Source organism: Etheostoma cragini, chromosome 3 (assembly GCF_013103735.1).
Source record: "Etheostoma cragini isolate CJK2018 chromosome 3, CSU_Ecrag_1.0, whole genome shotgun sequence".
Lineage (NCBI taxonomy): Eukaryota > Metazoa > Chordata > Actinopteri > Perciformes > Percidae > Etheostoma > Etheostoma cragini.
Window position 1 is genome coordinate 18492984 of NC_048409.1, and position 23227 is coordinate 18516210.

The 23227-nt window shown below is 40.3% G+C and overlaps 1 protein-coding gene across 3 annotated transcripts in view; it reads right to left on the reverse strand.

Annotated features, from left to right (window-relative positions):
• The window catches only part of zbbx (zinc finger, B-box domain containing), a 56373-nt gene that overhangs the window by 9387 nt on the left and 23759 nt on the right, over positions 1–23227 (reverse strand). For 2 of the 3 annotated variants that reach the window (XM_034867507.1, XM_034867503.1), the window contains exons 9-18: positions 21763–21955; positions 20168–20327; positions 12238–12338; positions 8378–8499; positions 8117–8169; positions 7396–7604; positions 5961–6815; positions 2487–2716; positions 739–807; positions 120–279 (exon numbers count right to left, since the gene is read on the reverse strand). In XM_034867507.1, the coding sequence (XP_034723398.1) occupies positions 120–279; positions 739–807; positions 2487–2716; positions 5961–6815; positions 7396–7604; positions 8117–8169; positions 8378–8499; positions 12238–12338; positions 20168–20327; positions 21763–21955 (2152 nt within the window). The remainder of the gene's footprint in view (positions 1–119; positions 280–738; positions 808–2486; positions 2717–5960; positions 6816–7395; positions 7605–8116; positions 8170–8377; positions 8500–12237; positions 12339–20167; positions 20328–21762; positions 21956–23227) is intronic. The other variant, XM_034867506.1, reaches the window with a different exon arrangement.

A 23227-nucleotide genomic window follows, 5' to 3' on the forward strand; every position in this document is an offset into this window, starting at 1 on the left:
ACGGCAATTTCTGATGTAGTTCATAGGAAAACATGTTTTAAAGTTTAAAGGACAAAATCTCAATACAATAGGAGCATAAAAATCTATGCACCTAACAAGATGTCCCTTCTTTAACCTACCTGTTGGGTCTGAATCCTGCTGTGGAGTTAGGCAGTTGTGCAGCGGGTCACAGTGTGTGTGCTTTGGTGTTTCGGAGTGACCAGAATTTATCTCCAAACCCAGAGGGGGGAACCCATCCAGGTCACAGAACTGTTCTGATCTAGACCCAGAACTCATCACCTAGGTGGATACAGAAACAGATGGAAAAATGCAGGAGAAGAAGGGATGGAAGGAAGGAAGGAAGGAGGCAGGGGGTAAGTAGTATAAGAGGAAATGTGTGGAAGGAGTGAGGCAGAAAGACAGATCATGTGAGGATGAAATAGAGAGATGACGGAGTTGAGGAGGGGACAGGAAGGAGGGGTATAGTGGGGGACATGGGAATAGAGTGAAGAGAGTACAGGGGAATATGGTATTATTAGTTTTGTCTTGAGTTTAATTTTCTATTCTAACACAATCAGTTCAAAGGACAAACTGAAATTCAATATCAATTTAACTTTTATTAAGACCGGTAAGTGTTGTGTTTTTTCCATTTTTCTACTGTGAGAACGCATATTAATAAGCTGGTGTCTTTCACTGGAGATTATTCCCCTCTCCTCCTGTTTCCTTTGTTTCCACTTGATGAATTGATTTTTAATTAACCCCTGGAGCTGGTGAAAGCATCTCACAACGGCGTGGTGGGTTAGCTGTTCTTCCTGCGCAAGTGTCCTCCTGTGAGACGGGGGTAAAAATGCGTAAGTTCTGTTTAGTTAGGATTAGATGTGATGCATTAGCATGCTAGCCATAGCATTGCGAGACACTGCAGATGGGCCTGGAAAAAAATAGGTAGCAAGGCATGTAGGAATAGTGTTGCTAAGAAAGAGAAAACAACAAGGATGGAGAATGACAAGGTGAAGACAGGACAAAAGAAAGAAGAGAGGCATAACAATGACATGGCAGGAAACCCAACACAATGGGACTGTGTAGCAGGAAGATTGGAGTTGTGTTTGTGCGGACCAATGTCTCATCATAACAAAAAGGATGTGGCAGTTGACTAGCTGCCTGAACTAAAGCGTAAAGGTAAAACAAGAAGGAGGAAATGGCTGAAGAAAATGGGAAAAAGAATAGACAGATGGAACAAAAGAAAGAGAGGGAGAGGAAGTATAAGAATTACATGGAGGACAAGAGAGGAGAACTTGGGTCTAAAGAGAGAAGAGAGAGAGAGCGGGAAAGAAATTACTGTCTAATCATTTTTAGGACAGTCTGATTCAGGTCCAGAGGCCACAGATGACCACTATCTTCACAATCAGGAACCTCATTTTTCTCCAGCTTTTTAATAAAGCACTAACCCCCCCCTTATTTTCTTTCATTCCCCTGTCACAGTATAACAGATTCAAAGCATTTAATGGCTGTAAGGTCATTTGGGACCATTCAAGCAGTGTCTTTTTAATCCACTCTGTTTCTTTTTTCTTCCCTCAATGATGTGCACCTTTAACAGCCCTGCCTTGGGTGTCTCTGAGCTATATATGAATAATGTAAAGTAATTAGTGTGATTCTAATGTTATCCAATAGATCAGGTCAGCTACAATAAGAAACTAGCTGTAGAAAATAACTGTATGTCGCCGAAGTCTTTTAGTTCTATGGAGCGATTATGTCTAATGTAATGATGTGGTTCTCTAAAACTTCTAAAGCTGGCACATTCTTTCGTTTTATTACCCAACGACAAACTGTAACATATTGGCACATAACTATTACAGCCTATTTGGTCATTATTTCATTTGTTTGTTAGCAATCAAATGTTTCCCCCCACTGTGTTAGCCATTAAAAAATGTTATCAAATCAGTGACTTTTCTTCAGCCCTCATTTAATTATACAGGCATTCCATTTGTATGCAAGCACCAAGGTTTTTGCCTGTTAAAAGGAAGTTTTTTCTCCCAACTGTCGCACCAAATGCATGATCTTGGGGGGAATTGTTGGGTCTAGACCTACTCTATAAGCAGAAGTATCCTGAGATAACTTCTCTTAGGATTTGACACTATGAATGAAATTGAATTGAATTGTATCAAAAGTATTGAGCTGGTGTCATACTCCTGGACACTTGGAACAAGTTGCACAGAAACAAGGATTTCATGCTTACTAACTGCAATTTTCTTCTGGCATATTTTTTTGAAAATGGTAGGCAATGGTTGCAAATAAACTAAATAATGGATTAAATGTAGTAGGCTTATGTAAGTATCACTGGTATAAAGTGAAATCTCTTTTGTATTGATGTGTGATTGTTAAAAACATTTGAGCCATGTAAAATAATAATATTCCTTGTGCTCCCTAGAAAACAGTGACATTACAGCTCTCTAGCCCAAGGTTCTTCCTCCAAGAAGCAAAAAGCATGTGGGAATATGGAAACATGTTACCATGGATGGTTCTGACAGCTGTTCTTGCTCATCAGTCTGCAAATCCTTTTCTCCGTCTGCATCTGCAGGAACAAAGGGATCTTCTGTATGAGATGTGGCAGGATTCCCTTGCTCCTCTTCACTGGATCTTCCTCCCGTAAAACGTCCGTGCATCTGTGCTTCTTCATCTGACGAGTCTTCCTCATGTGGACCCAGACCCAAGCTATCACTGGACATTTCATCACTACTGTCTTCATAAAAACAAAAACAAAAAAAAACATATTTTTTAAAGATTTTTTTTCAAAACATATAATCTAAAAAGAAAAAAGCATTATATCTATAAAGACAACGTGACTTTCAAGGTAAATAGTATCAACATACTGACTGTACTTTATGTAACATGCTCTGAATCACTGAAGCAAGGTTTTCATCTCAAAAATCCAATGAAAAACGAAAAAAGTGAATCTAATGTCCCTGACAATGCAACAGGTGCATCAAGCTCTAAGCTGATAAAGCAGATTTTCAGCTCCAAACTGGTAAAAGAGCTGTAGGAAGTGAAAGGTTAGCAGGATGCAAAGGAAGAAGGAAAGCACAGAGCTGAAGTGTGAAGTGTGACTGAGAAAAAGTAAAAGCAAAATGTTATCTCTTTAAAGGCCAGATTTTTAATTCTGAAGAGACATATAAAAAATATTTCCAGATGTTTTTTCGAAAAAGAAAATTGCCCTCAGCCAACCATAGCCATGCATCACTTTGGAATGTTCACCCAAACAGACACTCATGCACCGTAATTCAGCAATTCAGTAAAAAACACTTAAAACTTATTGCTTTTACATGTGCATCTAGTATTCTAGAGTGAATGTGTGCGTGTACGTGTGCGTGTGCGTGTACACCTGCATAAACAGTTAGAGAAATAAGTGTGTATCTGGAGCCCTGAATCCTAATGTGTGGTGTAAACTAAAGGGGAATTCAGGGTCATTCTTTACAGTGTACTTACCTCCATGTCTACTATAGTATCATGTCAGGTACTTAAAACCTAAAGAACACTTTTATTGTTGGACCTAAATTGACTTTGACAGCCCAGTGTTATAAAGGGAAGCTATTATTGTCGAGATCCGCAAGCATTTCATTCATATAAACTGCCTGCCAATTGAGAATTGTGTTCAGGCAAAATGTAGCATGACAAAGTGTTCTATCAGGAATCACTTTACTGCAAAGACCTTTGCTTCTCCACCCATAACTATGAATGTGTCTTTCTTTCTTTGTTTGGTCTCTGGAAATCTCACCAAATAATACTGCCTTTAAATGCAAAATGTTTCAAATCAATGTTTGAGATAAAACTACAAAAAGTCTGCATGAAGGAAGCATTCTACAAATTGTAGTAGTGCAGTTTACCCTGGCTACTTTGATTTCCATGCATGCTGCTTTGGAGATCACCCTGGTAAGAGAGTTTCACTGGTAAAGAATAAACACAGAAAAAAAAAATTATTAATGCAAAAAAAAAAGCTGAGTCACTCTAGAACGTTTGACAATAGTCTGGGTGGCTTTGTAGGATGTGACAACAAGAGTGATGAAGGTCAAAATACTAGTAACACTTCTAACAACATAGAGGAACAATTTGTGAAATTCAAAACGTTTGAGTGTTATCATGCTGCTTGTCTGCCTTTGGGTCCAAGTAGTTTACTTAATTTAAAGAGTAACTCCCGCCAAAATGCAACCTAGGGTCTTTTTGTGAATGTACCCAAGTCAAACTTTCATTTAAAAGCATAATTAGTAAACTCTGTTTACACAAACAATGTTCTCAATGCTGGAGTTTATGTGTAGAGCGCCTGTTGACACTTAAAGCAAAGTTTCATGTCAATGGTGATTTAGATGCTATCATAGTTTTGCCCCAAGCACTCCCATTCAAATGGCCATTTGACCGAAAACAAAAATACAGTGAATCTGTAGTGGCTCTTCCGTCCTAATTTTCTTTTAAACGAAAGTTTGACTTGGGTACATTAAAAAAAAAAAACTAGGTTGCAGTTTGGCAAGAGTTACGCTTTAAACAATAAATCTAGTTTTTGTTTTTCTGAGACTTTCAGGGATCAAGTCCAGCCAAAAACGAGGCCTTGACAATAAAAATGTTCTTGATGTTATCAAGTTGCTAGAGTTTTTCATATTCACTAATGACTCATAGAGTAGAAGGTGAAATTATACCAAAAAAAATCTATGCCATGAGGTTAGAGGTGGAGATGCTCTTTCCCAATTACGTGATTTTAGTTTGAGCTGTTAATTATATGAAGTGTAAATTGGCAAATGTGTATGGAATAATGAGGAATGAAGAATCAACCAAGGGCCACACTGAGCAAGGAACTGTGTCATTGGCATTGACATGAATGTAGGAAGACTTAATTTTGATTTTATGTGTTGTTATTTATGGAAATAGTGAGGAGCTCTTTTTTTAAGATTATTCGCTTTGGTTTTTTCAGTCTTTATTTTGATAGGACAGCAGAAGACACGAAAGGGGGAATGACATACAGCAAAGGACCACAGGTTGGAGTCAAACCCGGCCCGCTGCGTCGAGGAGTAAACCTCTATATAGGTGGGCATCCGCTCTACCAACTGAGCTGTCCATGGGCCCATAGTGAGGAGCTTTGGCTGTACCCGAAGTCCAAGTACAGATGCTGAAGTCCAAATCACATTACTACAGTATGACAAAGTAGTGATGTATCAAACAGTTAAGAAGCTTAAGAATGGTAAAACAACAATAAGAAAAACTAAAACCAGACTGCATGTAAGACAGGTTAAGCTCAGGAACGATTGGTCAGTATGGATGAGTGGAGTTCTGGCGGTAGAAGACCCTGTGAATGTATGAGAACACCAATTGCAGCGTGTTCTTGTACCAAAATAAACATAGACGGCTTCCGGCAGCTTGCACTGTTAATATACAGTGCAATTTGTGCTGTGAAGGCCAAAAAGAAAGAAAAAGTGCAGCAATTGGGTGAGATCCTGGATGGAGAGGCAAAGACTGGTACTGTTTCTCCCTCAGGAAAAATACCGCCTCATATGTCAGTTGCAAACATCAAATATGGTTAAAAACAGATTTTTAAGAACTACTTGTAGAAACTGAAAACTCAAGATTTGAATCTATGCATATCACTCACTATATACTATATACTATATACAGTATACTGTCAACACCAGATGACCAAGCCTGGGACAGACCAGGAACAATTTGGTCCTATCAGTCGTCATGCCCAAAAAATCCGCTCTACAGTCGCCCTGCCTTTACATAATGTTTCTAAGAAATTCTCTAAGAATTTTTGATAAGTAGTAAAATGGTTAACTTCTAGCCCAACTCCTATGATTTGTAAACTTATTAACTATTAGCAACCCTTTTATGATCAAAAGAAGTTAAAATTGTGTGTATGATTGGTGCTCTTGTCACCAACTCAACACCAAGAATACACAAACAAATATACAGACTGAGAGAGGTCTTTATTATAATTCACTTACCCGTGGATAGCTCCTCGTTCTCTTCCATTTTCACAGCTAAAGGGGGATACTTGATGTCATCTAAGAAATGTGATGGAAGTGATAGGATACACTGCATATGCTGAGTTGATTCATGTTGTCCAGAGATGGGGGTAGAGGCCATACAAATTGGAGAAGCCTCTGTTTTTAGAGTTGACCACTGACTAGAATAAGCATCTGGAGGGGACTTGTTAAATAGAGATAAACTGGATAGGGTTTTTACAGGGGGACTTGGTTCCAATGGTTTTGGTGGTGGGTTTGGACTGAAAGATACAGGTGACATTGGCAGATGGATATTCTTCTTTGATAGGACAGACTCAGTGTCACAGCAGGAATGTTTGGATTGCCTTGGGGACTCCAGATTGCTTGGGGGCAATTGGGAAGGCTTCAGTGATGAGATTGGTTCTTGGAATAACTGGGGAGATTGGGGTTGTTCTGGTATGAGAGATGGGTCCGAGCCTTTTTGTAATTGGGTTGATTGGAAAACATTGGGCAACAAGGTTGACTCAGTGGAGCTTGATGGTGAGACTGTGAACGTAGACCTAAGGGAGAAGGATATGGATGGAGAAGGGGAGAAATGCTCTTCTGGAATCGGAGGTCTGGTACTAGCCAAATGAGAAATATCAGGTAGATACGGGACAGGGATCTCGGTTTGGGAATGCGCTAGGGAGGGGGAGGACAAAAATGTTATTGATCCACAGTCGGGCTTTGATTTATGGACAATGGGAGGGTAATTGGGCTTTTGTGACATTGAGGTTGGTGTCTTGATTGATGTTTGTGAAGTCCTTGAATTCTCAGCAGTGGTGCCCGCAGATGGCTTACTTTTAGTGGACGATGCTGTGCAAAAGATACGGCAAATAACAAAGACATTAGTTGCTTTTGCAGGCATGTGATCACATGTTTTTCATAAACACCGGTATAGGGATTATTAAGTTTGTCCTTGACTAAGGCTGTGATGCTCAATACTGATTTACCATTAACATCGAATTATGTCATTATATTTTTCATGGTGGCCAATATTTAATAGACATGATCAAATCACCTTTTCAACCAACCTGTATGTTTAAAAGACAATAATGTTTTAATATCTGGGATGTCCATGACAAAAGTATGGCCACATTGTCTTGAGTATTGGTGTCATTGCAAACAACCACTGGTTCTTAGAGCTTATTTCATCTGATAGAGCTTTACTTAATGAAAACTGGACACATTATACAGCCAAAGTTATCTTGGTTTGATTAGACAACAACTGAAGTTCTGTATTTTGCTCTGAAATTTTCAACCCAATATTATTTACATTTTTTTTTTTTACATCTATACTAATATCTAACATTGGATCTGTTTTCCGTAAAAACAAAAACTGTAGACAAAGCCTTTTTTCCTTTTACTCATCCTCATAAAAACACACAAAGCTCACATTTCATAGAGTATTCTGCTTGTGAAGTCTGAGGCACAGATAGATGGAGCGTGTGAGCTGCTTTGGGTTGTGCTGGTGCTCGAGACTGCCTGGATGGTTGTGCTGAACTGAGCTGAGAAGAGTAGCTGACTCTTGAGGACCCACCGTTAATTAAGCCCACTTGGGGCACAAGTGTTGGCTTACTGAGGACCTGCTGAACAGAGGGAACCCTGTGTGGGAAATGGAAAGGCTTTGTGTGAGAGAGAGTCCATGTAAACCTCCTTATGGCTACACATTAGTTTCCTGGCACTTGACATTGATCTACTTTTTTAACAGATTTTCTTTAATATTAAAATTCCTTATTACTGATAGAATTGTAATGCGTGCTTTTAACGTTTAGATGTTTACGCCCCAATCTTTGATTATTACTATTATAACACTGCTTTTTTTATTGTGTCAGGATGTCAATGACCATCTCATACAATATATTAAGAGATGACTGGATATGATGATAATTCTTCATTTTTCCTTTGTCTCAAAAGAAACAAAAAAGCTAATTTAATCAAGTGGACACCCACTGTTCATATGATTGTTTACCAATTCCTGTGTGGGTAGATCAAAATGTGAAAATGTTATTAGACAGATGTACTGTAGCCAGTTGAGATTTTTCACATAGGCCAGTGTGAATGTGCTAGGCACCTGTGAGGTCACAGTAAATACTTTTTTTTCAACTTCGGCTCACTTTCTGTTGTTGTCTGTCCTCTGTTCAGCAACAAAAATCCCATCTTTGTCTCTCTGTAGAAAACAAAAGACAACAGTGTTGTCACACATGTGAATCAGACAAAGACAGAAATTGAATGACAAAATATGGAGGTCGTCTGTGAGCCTTGTGCGCAGGTTTGTGTCTACTCCCACATTTTCCCTGTTTAGATCCACTGTGTTCAGTGTGTGTTCATGTAAGTAAAACACGTTTGCTAAAATGAAATGCTTCAGTCATTCTCACATCATCCAGGACTTCTATGACGAGGCACAGTTCAGGTGAAGTAATCTGAGGCTCAGTCCTGCCCCTGCTGACAGGGACAGCAAACAATGATGCACAGTAGCGTCGAAAATCCTCCTCCTGAGCTATAAACGCACACACACAGACACACAGACACACACACACACACAAAATCAAGACAGGGCAAGCGGTGGAATCATGTAATGTGTAGCAACGGCAAAACGTAAGGTCAGGGCTGCTTTTTTTTAGCTATTGTAAGAACACATAGCCATACAAACTATTGATTAATTTGCTCTTTAAAGCTAAAATTATCGTTGATTCAAGAAAACATTCAAAGGTTGCATTGACAGTAGAGGTTATACTGTAATTAAACAAGCACAGGGGCCAATGTATCCCTCACAGCCCAAATCTACAACCCCACAGCATTGTGTTTGACCCTCAGGTCAGCACTCAACGTTCGGCATCCAGCCAGCTCATCTATCAAGTTTTTGATATGCTTTGGCAGCACAAGTGCAAACTTGAATGACAACTGATGGACACAGCCAAAATGAAAGCTAAACAAGAGAATCAATTTCATTTCATTTTAATTTTTAATAAAAAAAATTATCACAGATCAGTCAAATATACAAATATTCACAATAACAAATATTGTACCAGTTGATTTCTTTTTGGTCAATTCTTCACTAATAAATCCACCTCCATGCTTCAGGTTTAAATAAGCTCAACTGTCAGAGGGGCACTTCACTGTCACTTTAAATCAAAAAATGACCAAGCAATTAGAGCTGGTTAATGTGGTTGCTTACAATAGCATTAAACCAAGTTAAAAATAGTAAAATACAAATGTAAAGAGAAAAATATGTGTGCTTCTTCTTCTTGTTTCCAGGAACTCCATCAGTTTTCTACTTACATTTAAAATATACCAATGGACATGCCGAGACCCTTGATACCAATATGGACATTTTCTTGTCATCGACCCTCTTCCTTTGGGAATCAGAGGTAGGGGTCACAGAGAGCTACACAGTTGGGTCTGTATTAATTTATTATCTTGTTTCAGATGAATGGTGCTGCTGACACAAAAGGGGATAAACAGTGGTTTCTCCTCTGATGATAAAACTCTGCTGCACAAAAGACAGCAGGTATGTGGTAATCTACAGAATTATTTGTGTGCTTGTATTGATGTTCACCCTGTTATTGAGCTAATATCTACAGATAAGTTCAACTCACATGGTAATTTAAGAAGTGATACCTATGTGGGACTACATCCTCTTACTTTGATAGGCACATAACTATAATATAGTAATATAATTATTTACTATACTTTACAATGTATAGTTAATCTTGTGTGACATCATAAATAAATTGTATTTTGAGATCTCATTTTCTTTGCCTTGAGCTGTAGCTGTAAATTGTTCAGTCTGTGTCTTCTGCCATACTGCAAGTTACCTGTCTGTGCCACCTCCCTCTGTCTCTCTCTCTCTCTCTCTCTCTGTCTCTCTCTCTCATACTAACAATCCTTCTATCACATCACCACATGGGTCTGACAACTCATGAAAATGAGAATTTAAAACAAGATAGAGCTCCCCACATGATGCCGGAAAACAGCTTTTATTATTCATGGGCATACACATAGCCCACCCTCTCACATTCGAAGACAGGAGAGGAGGAGAAACTCAGCAACCTGTTGTAATTGGCATGCGTTGGCAAAGTTTGAAGCAGCTGGAGGGAATAGTTTATCAGTTGCTAAACAGCTCTATATTTCCCAAAGACACCACTGTCTTCCTTACATGTGCATATCACTGAAACAATGGCATGTCAATCATTAAACTGTGAGCAGAGAAATTAAACTCATGATGTGAATAACTGTGTTTTTAGTAGACTAGGATCAGTATATTTAAGAACTTGAATAAAATAACCACTTTATCTGCAATTAGTTTTAAAATTCCACAAAATGTGATGGACCAAGACGTTATCTACGATAAGAGCAGATCTGCCTGTTTGTCTTTACGTTAGGAAGTTGTGGCACAGGAAGATTTGTGGTATTTATATAATTGTTTGATATACATTTTGATGCAACCCTCCATGCCCTTGAAAAAGTATGACAAAAGAGTACCGTACCGCAAGTTCTGGGTTAATGTTGGGCTAATGAGAATTTTGCAACTAAGAATACTGGGTCATGCAATTGAAAAGGTTAAGAAACCCTCCTTTGGGGAGCTCCTCCAAAAGAGCATTTTTCACAAAATAAATCTATGTAACCCCTTGCAACAAATGGTCTAATCCTCTGAAGTTAATGTCTCTGACTGAACTTAAAGCCTTCAACCTCATAAAGTCCAAGATCTGACAGAAACAGTCTGGTCGCTAATAGCTTTCTTACTATGTATCTAGAGGTTATTCTTGAATTTCATGCCTGTGTCTTTTAAAAAACAAGGTAATGTTGTGTAATCAAGTCCTTGGTCAAAACAAATGTTTTGCTCTAGGTCACACTGGTAGCATCAAGCTTCTTTAAAAAAAAAAAAAAAAAAACTGAATTTGGGAAGAGAGAGAGTGATTAGTATGTTTGGAATGGGATTTATAGAAGTGCAACCCATGGTTGAATAGCATGCATTATTAAATATGCTGGGACAGTGAGAGAAAGAAGTGAGAAAAGTACAAAGCCGCATATCTGTAAAAGTTGTAATACTTATGAGACAGGAGCAGTTTCAACCCGTGTAGTTGCTTTTTAGACTGTTGTTGAGACCAGACACAGTTGAGAGCCGCAAGAGATACTGTTAATTCAAATATGTAACCTAGTGCTTTTTTAAAGATTATTTCTTGGGCATTTTAGGCCTTTATTTACATAGGACAGATGAAAACATGAAAGGGAAGAGAGAAGTGGGGGGAATAACATCCAGCGGGGCGGAGTCAAACCCGCAGCCACTGCGTCAAGGAGTAAACCTCTATATATTGGCGCCTACTCTACCAGGTGAGCTACCCAGGCACCCATGTACCCTAGTCCTTTAAGAACACTTTAATAATAAAAATATTAGTCAAAGCTATGAATTTTAGTATGTCAAATTTGGGTGGTTTCTTTGTAAAATATTAAACGTTCCTATGGGGAGCACAAGGAACTATTTTGACCACAAAGATTTTGAAAGAAACAACTATTTGAGATAGACAGCTATGAGAAAAGGGGCAAGCAAGGACTTGCAGATCCTAACAAGGTCGGGAATGGAGTGAATGTTGATTGATGTGATGAGAGGCAGTTTACAGCCCCAGGGTCCAGAGGTTTGGAGGGGGAGAGATAACCGTGGTCTACCCGTCTCCTGACAGCCTCGGCTAGGGGCCAGACAGCCAGGACACTCCCCTGACTGATGAGCTCTAGGCCCTGAGCTTCAGACTACAGGCCAACCCCCATCCCCTCTCCATGCCCCATTCCTTACCCAGGCAGAGTGCAACCTGTCAGGCATGAGCCACCTCTAACGGCCCTCTGCCCACACAATCACAGCCAGTGATTACCCATCACACTGCCTTGGATGGATGGGCAGGCACTGATACGTCTGACCCGCTGAGAAGGAGAGATTTTTTACTTTTGCTATTGTGTGTTTTTATATGTGTGTGTGTGTGTGTGTGTGTGTGTGTGTGTGCATGCATGTGCATGTGTGCAGATAATTTATCAGCTACTTTGTCTGTAGCTGTTTCTTTGGTCTAAGAGCCTGTTCCGGTATGTATATCAGAAAGGTGCCATGTACAGTAAGAAAACACAACACGTCAGAAGGTGCTAATGCCATAGTGTGTGTGTGTGTGTGTGTGTGTGTGTGTGTGTGTGTGTGTGTGTGTGTGTGTGTGTGTGTGTGTGTGTGTGTGTGTGTGTGTGTGTCACGTTTTACCTGTTAGGCTGCTTGCAGTGTTCTCCCCCGTATTTGTGCTAGGTAGTGATTTTGAAACTGTACTGAAGGACAACGATGGACGAGACGTTTCGATTGGTGTTCTGGAAACAAATGATAAATGATAAATATACATGAGTAAGCAATAAAATATAAACCCATAAACTCTAGGTCTGAACCCAAACAAAACAGTAATATTGATTGACAATTGTCTTATCCTCTCCCTTTGTATCAAGACTATCACTATTTGTTTTCCTTACAGTACTTGCTACATGCAGTAGCCTCACTAGCCTTAGGCTGTTTGCATTTAGGCTTTTGTCAGAGCCTAACGTGCTGCTAAGAAGCATGTTGCTCTAATGGGATCTTGCATTTGTTACCTCCCTTTGGAGATACATGTTTGATAAAGAGATCTTCAACCAATTGAACCTGGTTTATAAATTCACAAAGGCAAAAAAAACAACCCTGGTGAAGTGTTCTTCAGGAAGTGTTTTGAATCCCTACCAAATTAGCCTGCACCCTGTAAGGAAGAGCTAGAGACGAGCTTCCCTACAGTAATTAATACAGCGGCAAATTATTAACAAGTCTCTAAAATAGGAGAAAATTAGATTCAGTATAACTGCAATGCAATTTAAATAAATTTGTATGCAACTGAGTGAATGGGAGGCACCACTGAGTGATGTATAGGACCTGCTCTCTGAGCTTGTCAATTATATTTATGATACTTCATCAAAAACAATAGTTCATTTCGGTTTAAGCATTTTTAAAGATCTCTCCTCTGCAATAAAGCAAAGTTAAAGCAAGATGGATTTTGACAGCAATGAGCCCTTCAATAGGACCATTATGACTGCTATATTTGGCTTGTGGACAGCTGCTTAGCGCAATTAAATTTGACATTTGTACCAAAAGTGCTTTATGGAAGTAACAACATCTTTGGTGAAATTTCATCCATTACTCCAACTAGCTAAGCTTCTATTTCTGTACTTGAAGCTAAAACTTTAGCTAAATAACTGTATGGCACAGGTCAAATTAGGTGCTTCAGACCATTCCAACCTGTCTTTTGCTGTAAAACACAATTGGCAGTTTATAGTCAAATAAAAACAAACAGTTTAGAGAAACGAGTGAGAATCTAAAGGTCTCGCTGGAGAAACAATGCAAAGAAAACAATAGACGTTTTGACATTTTTGTTGATAGATTCTGAAATCTACTGAGTATGCTCAAGCATAACAAAGAGAGTTCTTTTCAAGCTAATAACATAATGGCTCTGGCCTTATTGCTTTCATACACAGACTTGGAACAACATCATCAGCCCACTGGAGTTGTGTGAATAAGCTAATAAAGGCTCTATGGCTCATGTTACGTGCAAGCAGGTCACTGTGTCTAGTGTCTGGTGTATAGGCCAAACAATGTGGCTCCCATGTAATTTATTTTTCGACTTTAAGAAAGCCTCGTAGATGACCTGAACTTTAAAGTGATTACATGTAACATGTACATGTCTTTTTTCCTTGGTCGAAAAATAACAAAAATCACATTGGACCAGATTTAGGTTTTAAATTTTGCATTACAAGCACGATATGGTCAGGTCAGGTCTTACAGACTTAGCTCTAGGCCAGTTCAGATCTCAGTTATATGCCTGTTCCGACTTTTATTTCAGGGTTCAGTGCCTTGATCGCAGACACTTTGACTCTGACAGCTGATGGAAGGGCTAGTATTCACTTAACCCACCAAAACTGCCCAGCCAGCACAGGAAATCAGACTGATGCCCACCCGGTCACAAGCTTGCTTTCTGTAACTTGCATGCCACCCAAAAATCTAGCAAGGTCATAGAATTTATGAGTTTAATATAGCTGAGCACTTTTAGCAAAGTCTTTTAAACTCCTTCCTCCCCCACGCTCCCTCCTCCTTTCACAAAATACTATAAAAAATATTGATAACTCCATTACTAAATATAATGCAGTGGGGATATTCTTGAATCTTAAGAAGGCATTTGATACAGTAGACCAAATTTTATTGATCATGAAATTACACTAAAATGGAATTAGGGGGACTGAACTTTCTTGGTTCAATAGCTGCTTACGGAATAGACAACAATATGTTGAATTGCAAAACCATAAATAAAGGTAAAGAAAATTACCAGTGGGATCCCCCGGAAGTCAGTGTTGGGACCATTGCTGTTTAACTTGTATATAAATAATGTATGGGAGGTGTCAAAATCACTGAAAATCATTTTATCTGCTGATGATACTAATTTAATCTGTTCTGGGGAAAATTTGGAACAACTCTTGGATACAGCGGAAAATGAATTAAAAAAATTGAAGAGCTGGTCTGATGCAAATAAACTGAAATACTGTAATTCATTTAAGTCTAAGTGGTTAATCCAAACGTGGGTCCCATAGGCCAAGCCCACTTAAACGATCAATACCCCACTGTAAGCGGCGCCTAAGGAGTGGCCCTAGATACTATCCAGCAAATTTTGTAAAAAATCAGATGAGCCGTTCATGAGATATTTGCCCCCTAGTGGCCAATCTTTGTGAAATGACTTTGATGGCCTCAGAGGGTCATACTAAGGAATAACCTAAAGTCCGGCTACAACAGCATTTGGAAAAAAGGCACTTGAGTTACGGAGAAGGAGAAGAGGATGCAGGAGCGGGTGTTAAGCGCAGGACCGGAAAAGACGGCTTTCAAACTTTTGAGAGCGGACAGGAAAGCAACGGAGAGCGGTAAGAAGAAGGGAGGGGGGGGATTGCTGTGTATGTGAATGATAGATGGTGCCATGCGGGACACATCCGTGTGAAGGAGAAACTCTGTACCAGAGACTTGGAGCTGTTGGCGGTTAGCATGCGGCCGTACTAGCTCCCGAGGGAGTACTCACAGGTAATTGCTGTGACTGTGTGGTCGCTGCTGCAGCTACAGATCAGATTCACACTGTTGTCTCTCAACTTCAAAACTAGCACCCCCATTTCCTCCTCCTCATCTCCGGGGACTTCATTCATGCTTCCCTGTCCTCTGCTCTCCCCACCTTCACCCAGTGTGTTAAATACCACACCAGGGGCGTCACAACTTTGGATTTACTGTATGCAAACATCAAAGATGCATACAACTCAGCCGCCCTCCCTCTGCTCGGCCGCCTAGATCACAACCTCGTCCATCTGGTCACAGACTACTCCCCTGTGGCGACAACAACAACCTGTTAAGAGGCTTGTGAAGTAGTGGTCTGAGGAGGTCAGTGATAGGCTCAGAGACTGCTTTGAAACTACAGACTGGGAAGCACTCTGCAGCCCCCATGGCACCAACATTGACCGCATGACCCAACGCATCACAGACTATATTATTACTACATATTCTGTGTGGAGAACACTGTGCCCTCCAAATTGGTTCAGTGTTTTCCCAACAACAAACCCTGGGTGACCTCTGAGATTAAGGCCCTGCTGAATGAGAATAAGAGGGTCTTTGGATCAGGGGAAAGAGAGGAGCTGCATAGAGCCCAGAACAAACTCCAGCTCAGGATCAGGAGGGGGAAGGTCATCTACGGGAGGAAAATAGAAAAGAGTCTGGAACAGAACAACGCCAGGGACGTCTGGAGAGGGCTGCAAAACATCTCAGGCCATGGCAAAGGTGTGGAGAGATACCAAGCCAGCGGAGACAAGGACTGGGCAGAGGAGCTGAATCTGTTTTTTAACAGATTTGACTCTGCCTCCTCACCCTCTTCACACCCCCCAGCCCCCTCTTTCACACTTCCCCTGGCCTACTCCCTCTCTCCCCCTCCCCTCCTCAGCCTGCCACCTTCAACGACCCTCAATGACAAAAAGCCCACCAGCCCGCTCCTCCCCCCTCATGCCCCTAACCCCCCTTACCAGTTCAACCTGCTGCACAGATTGCTGCTACACCTGGAGGACAGCGGGAGCACTGTGAGAGTCATGTTTTTAACACCATCCAGCCTTCGCTGCTCAGAGTGAAGATGGAGAGTGCCGGAGTGGACCAACACTTGGCTGCATGGACTACGGACTATCTCACCAACAGACCACAGTCTGTGAGGCTCCATCACTGTGTTTCTGACTAGGTGTACTGCAGCACAGGTGCCCCTCAGGGTACAGTGCTCTCCCCCTTCCTTTTCACCCTTTACACCTCAGACTTCACTCACAACACCACCCAATGCCACGTTTAGAAGTTCTCTGATGACACAGCCATTGTTGGATGTGTTTCTGAGGGGAACAATCTGGAATACAGGACGGTCATCAGGGACTTTGTCAGCTGGTGTGAGCTCAACCAGCTTCAGCTCAACACCAGCAAGTAAAGGAGATGCTTGTCGACTTTAGAAGAAAAACATCCTACTTGTCACCGGTGAGCATCCAGGGATCGGACATTGAGATATTGGAGAACTACAAATTCCTGGGTGTTCACCTTAACAATAAACTGAACTGGACTGACAACACCCATGCACTCTATAAGAAAGGACAGAGTTGCCTCCATCTGCTGAGGAGACTCAGGTCCTTTGGAGTGTGCAGGACTCTCCTCAGGACTTTTTATGACTCTGTGGCCTCTGCCATGCTTTATGCTGTGGTCTGCTGGAGGGGGGGAATCTCGGACAGGGAAAGGAGCAAGGACTCAATTGACTGATCAGTAGAGCAAGCTCTGTCCTGGACTGTCCTCTGGACCCCATAGGGAAAGTAGGGGAGAGAAGGATGTTAGCTAAGATGACATCCATCATGGACAACACCTCTCACCCCCTACACAACACTGTGGGGTCACTGAGCAGCTCCTTCAGCCGCCAACTGATACACCCACAGTGTAAGAAGGAGAGGTACCGCAGGTTGTTCATCCCGGCCGCTTTCAGACTCTACAACACCTGCACTAAATGATAATGTTGTAGTTTCTGTTCCTATTTTCCATTTACTTCACACACTCTCTGTATATCTTCATTATCTGTATTTATATTTTTCCATTACAAGTACTTACTTTTTCAATATTATTTATGGTCACAGTTCAATGTCATTTACATATTATGGTTTAATTACATATTCAATTTAATTTTAACGTCACGTACTTACTAACACTGCAATAGTGTTTTTTGTACTATGACAACCGCCCTTTACAATAGCTTTTATTTGATGCCACTTTACATTCATTCTATACCTTCTGCTCATGGTCTGTTGTTTGAGTGTTTACTTGTTTGTTTTTTGCTTTTACTGTAGGAAATCACTGTCGCTGTAACAAGGGAATTTCTCCACTGTGGTGTGGATACATTTTTTTCTAATCTAATTTATTTTGGCCAAGATATGGCAAAGTTGGTGTTTTCATAGTTAGCGACACAAATTAGTTTGTGCGTAATTCGCGCAATTTTTATTCTATACAAATTACTTTAACAAATTTTTGTCAGGTCGGTCTGTAGATGCTATGTACCAAGTTTTATACAGATTAATCGCACGGTCTAGGAGGAAATCGAAAAACATGGTTTTCGATAAATCATGAATTTTCACTTTTAAAAGACTTGGTGGAAATGTGCGTGCCATATATCACAAGATTAGGTTGGATTCAGGGAACGCGTGGATACATAGTTTTTAAATGCACAATGTAGGGTTTGGGAGTTATAGCGCCAAATGCAGTTTTCTGCTATAGCGTCACCTAGTGGTGGAAGTGGGTTAATTGTTGTGCATGAGGTCTTTGCAGAGTTTTGGACCAGTCCTGAAAATGGCACACACCGCCACAATTTACGGTTTAGGCTGTAGCGTGAGTTTTACGCGGCGAAAAATAATGACGAATCAACATGAATGAAGAAAAAGCCCCCCCGGGCTTGGACCCCTAATAAACATCACTGCATCACAACCAAAGTAGTTACTTTATGGAACAGCCGCAGAGAAGAGATGAAATCATGTTCAATAATGAGCAATTATAAGAGACTATTGAAAATGAATATATTAAAGGGATAAGAAAAGGATTCAAAGTGATAGTATTGTAAAATGACTGCATGGTTCCTGCCCTATACACTAAGTCTAGTATGAATGAGTTATTATTTGATTTGCTTTAGATAGGTAAATAAAGTAGTAACAAGATGAAAGAAGAATGAAACAAAAACAGTGTAAATGTGTGTTGGCATGTACAGTATGTATGCATCTTTGATATTTGTATGCATGTGTTATGTGAGTAAAGATGTGTAAATGAGTGAAGCATAACATTGTTTTGTATTTACTAAAGGATAAAAATAGAGAAAGGGGGTAGGACCTGAAAAGTTTGTTCATGAACTTCTTCCTACTCCTTTTTGAACATGGGGAATTTCTTGTTTTAATTACTTACAATAGAATAACTTTGGAAGATTGTGCTGAGAAGCACATGTATGTATGTATGTATGTATGTATGTATGTATGTATGTATGTATATGTCATTTTAATTTTATATACAGTATGTATGCATGTATGTACAGTATGTATGTATGTATGTATGTATATATATATATATATATATATATACATATATAAATACATACATACAGTATATATACATACAGTATATAACATGTTTAAAATAAACTCTACTACTAAACTCTCTTTCCCATTATTATAGAGACTTGTTAAAATTGAGCCTCCCACTCTTTATTTCTGCATGCCAGCTAGTCTTTCTGTCTCTCTCTCTATTAAGATCTGCCACCTTCACTGCTGCAGGCTTATTGCACTCCAGATTGCCTCTCTAGTCTATTCCAGAGTTAAAGGCTCCTACAGCTGCGGACTTAGAACATTCCAGCTCAGACAGTCAGCCTAAAACTGCAGTCTGCTCTCCTCTCCTCTGGCTTGCTCTCCAGTGGGCTACTCAGCCCAAAAGGAGCCGCTTAAATTAAGGGCTGTAATAATGGGACCTGCTAAAGCCAGGCCCTCAGGCAGTCTACTGCACAATAAGAGCTGAGAAACTCCTTTTACATCGGTAGCTTATGTAGGCTGATTACAGAGAGGAAGGTGTGGTGGCAAGAGAAGGTGTGAGGGATGTGAAAACTGTGTGGGCACATGTGGATGTATTTGTGTTCTCAGTAATGGAAATGGCAACAAAGAGGTGTGCGTAATGTGAGAAGTAGAGCTTGTTGTGTGTGTGTGCATGTGGTTATTCTAGCAGTCTGTTAGTGTTGGCATGTCTATGCAAAGGTCTAATGTTCATGATGGAGAGAGAGAGAGAGAGAGAGAGAGAGAGAGAGAGAGAGAGATTAGCAGTGGTTGGACGAGCTGGAGGGGCGTGAATGCCAAAGAAAACGAAAGGAGAAAATACAGACAGGGTCTCTGCAGGTACAGACACCACACACTTCTAGTAGATCATAAGTGATGATCGAGAGAAATAACATTTCTATTAGTTTAAACATTGTTTTAAGTAAACTCCTGCATTATATACACAAAATTACAATCTGAACCCGCCATTCTCCATAGTCCTCAATTGACTTTAACCTGACTGATCATAGATACAGTAAGTTTATAACAACCAAGCCCTCTAAGAAAAAGTTGTCCATAAGAGAATACTTGGAAATCATCCAATTTTGTGAATAAGCAATTGCAAGGGCTTAGAAACATCAGTTGGCACCAGGAAGGGGACAGGAAGAAATCAAGGTAATGGAACAGCAGAGAGGCACTGAGGAGTTGTTTTATTATATTGCTTGAAGTAGATAGAAAGCCTACTAGCACAACTTACTTTCGAGTTTGACGTTTTCCTAAAAGATTCTATTTATTTTGTAATTTATTCATCAGTAGACACTGCCTTAATGGATCCAGTGTAGACACTTTTAGAAAGCTGTAAGTGCATACTGAGCATACTGCATTCTTACTACGAATGGTATGTAGTAGTAGTACATACATAAAGTGTGTGGAGCAAAGCTTCGCATGGGCACAATGCCTAAACCCCATGACAGAAGCCTCGGCTTTAGTATACGTAGTGCATTCCAATTGTTGACTGTCTTTCTGTGTACCTGCGGTGCTTCTTGAGAAGCAATCTATCCATGTAGGTAAGGCTGTTTTCTGTGAACTCCACCCTGACAGGTACCCTCCCTTCTCCCCCTGCTCGTCCTCGTCCTTCATCTCCTCTGTCTGGAGCGAGGTCAGCCTGGGTCGCCATAGCTGACACTGATACTGGAGAGAAAAGGGGAAAGGGGGATCACACAAAAATAAAGTTAATGTAAGAGAGGAAGAGGAGGAAAACAGCCAAAAGGAAAGAGGGAGTCAGACAAAGATAGAAAAGAAAACAGAAAAACATACGCCAGCTTCTCAACACCTTTCTCAAAACACTCCCCTCATGAAGTGAGAAAACACCTGGTCACTGTGCCAAGAGTGTCAAAACACAAACAGACAGGAGAGAGCCCCCTGGGAATAAGAAAAAGATGTACACAATACAAAAGGAACATAGTAAGCGCATGAAAGAAAGGGAAGATAGAGGTAAGAAAGAGAAATGTTATGATTGTACTCCAGACACTTTGGCAGTCCACAGTGGCGGCTTTAAATTGGGCCTGGGTGCCATTGGCCTGACAGAAATAATTAGGGCTGGAGGGGCTAGCAGCAATTTGCAGAGCAGTGTCTGTCCAAGCAGTAAAGCTAAGAAAATAGGAGGCGTAATAAAACGCACAAACACCTAGACACATACACATAGTACCTGGAATAATAGCACTTGTAATACACACACCCACACACCCACCCACACCCACACACACACACACACACACACACACACACACACACACACACACACACAAAAACTGTAGCACATGCGCACATTTACAAACAGAGCATATGTGAAAAGGCATAAAAATTGCCTGACGCTGTGGAGCTTGTACACATACGCATACACACAACTCAGGCGATTAGAGCTGTGGAGTAGGGCCACCACGAACATTCCTCTCATTATCTCAATATGCTACAGCCATGGATTACCCTCCTACTGCAGTGGTAAGCACTTTCTATAACGCCTTAACAGATCAGAGCACAGACAGGGAGAGACGGAGCAGGAAAGCTGAGGAGTAGGCGAAAATAGAATGGAAGGAGGAGCAAGAGCTAAGAAGAGAAGGATGTAGCAAGCAAAAGTAGAAAAAAAAACATTTTCACAACTATTACTGTATATAAACATACACTTTTGATGTACCTGCACTTAAAGGTGAAGTCTGCAATTCTGTAGAAAGATTTGGATATTTGAACATAAGACCACAATTTAGAATAGTGTTGTGTGGCGCGGTCCGAAACTACTTAGTTTGTTTCCCATTTGAAAAGCCAGGGCTGTGCATGAACACCAGATTTCACACAAATGAACACAAATAACGTGCCCCAAGCAGATTGTGAGTAAATATCGGCTGCATTTGACAAAAAGTGCATTAAAATTGCAGACATTTAAAGAGACATTTGTTCTTACTTGTATTGCATTGCACTCAATTGCACAGGTGTTGTGGATATTCTTTCTAACCAACGGGTCATCCTGTTATTTGTTACCTGGTTGCGCTATGAGCCCAATCCCTTACCCAACCTTATCCCGTGTGTAAGTGTATGTCTGTTAGCGGGCAACCTCGTGTATGCAGATTACCTGGTCGGACGGGTGTCCACATTGCATCCTCACTGGTGGGTTCCTCACTCTTCTCTCCTCTCCACTGTTTCACAGCTTCCTGGAAAGATCTCGCAGACTCCTCCTCATTGTACTCTCCTCTAAAAAGAGACTCATCCTGACCCTCTTCAATCATTTCCACCTTTTCCTCGTCTCTACGGTATACATCCAACACCTGCAACAAAAAGAGTATTTCCTGGTTTTAGTTAGTAATGGATGGCCAAAATATGTTTAGCTTCACTAATGTAATATCATTACTAAACCATAAACCATAAATCACACAAATCTTGTTTTCTGATACACTAACAGAAAAATGTCAACTGTATGCTTGTGTCCTTTCCCTTTCCAATGATAAATAAATAAAAAATAAAATATGTTGATGAGTGCAAAATAACCAAAGGGACAGTAATTTTGAATGCTGCAGGCACACTATTGTCTGCTGTGTCACAAGTGTCACACAGAACAAGTATATAATCAGTTAGCACTCTGCAGTAGTTGACATTTTCTTATTTTAAGCTCATGGAAATCATAGTGAAAAGATTAAGTTACACTCCTCTATATAAAAGATTCAAAGTATTCTTAGAATTTTCCAACAGGAGCTAGGTCATAGGAAAATTGATGTACACCCCTGTATATACACAGTATATATAAAGAAAATCTCAAGAATCTTGAACTATAAATATATATAAAGAGTCTGAAATGTCAGTCTAACTGTTTTGCCAGGGCTAGACTGTTGGGGAGTATGTTTTAGTCCAAAGGTACATGCAGTTCACAAGCCTGCCTGTAGATACAGCCTGTGGATACATCCTGTGGATACAGCGTCAATTAGGGTTTGTTTGAAGGCTTTTCAATTGACACACAGGGTGCAGAGGTAAAACTCACATGGTGCAAATACTTGTTTGACATGTTTCTGCTGATTTGTCACAGCAAGTAAACTCTAAATGGAAAGAAGTTTTATTCACAAGTCAATAATCATTTGGGAGAACAAAAATCATACCAACTGTTGGTAAAAAACACATTTTTTATGGATTGCCTTATGTGGCCTTATGTGTGGACAACAAAAACTTGTAATGGCAAAATATGGCAGTAACATTTGTAATGAAAGATTCTGCACTGTTCCCTAAAATAAAATTGCATATCCATATTCTTGACTTGTAATGTGCTGATTTTAACCCAGTGCCTTTTTACACTTAAAGCTTTGACCTGCTGTTTTTGTCCACAGAAAACCTCGTGTTGTCATATTCTAAAAACAGGAAGAAGCACAAGAAAGGCCACACAACCAGATAGCAGTATTAATGCAATTCCCGCTGTTGCTTACAGAGCATCTTTTAGTAACATTAATGACTCATCTGATCGTTATTAAACAGGTATTTCAACATTTTCTTTGTCTTTCTTCAGGAACAGGCGACAGGAACAGAATGCACCTTCATGTGTTCTGTTGCAGGGA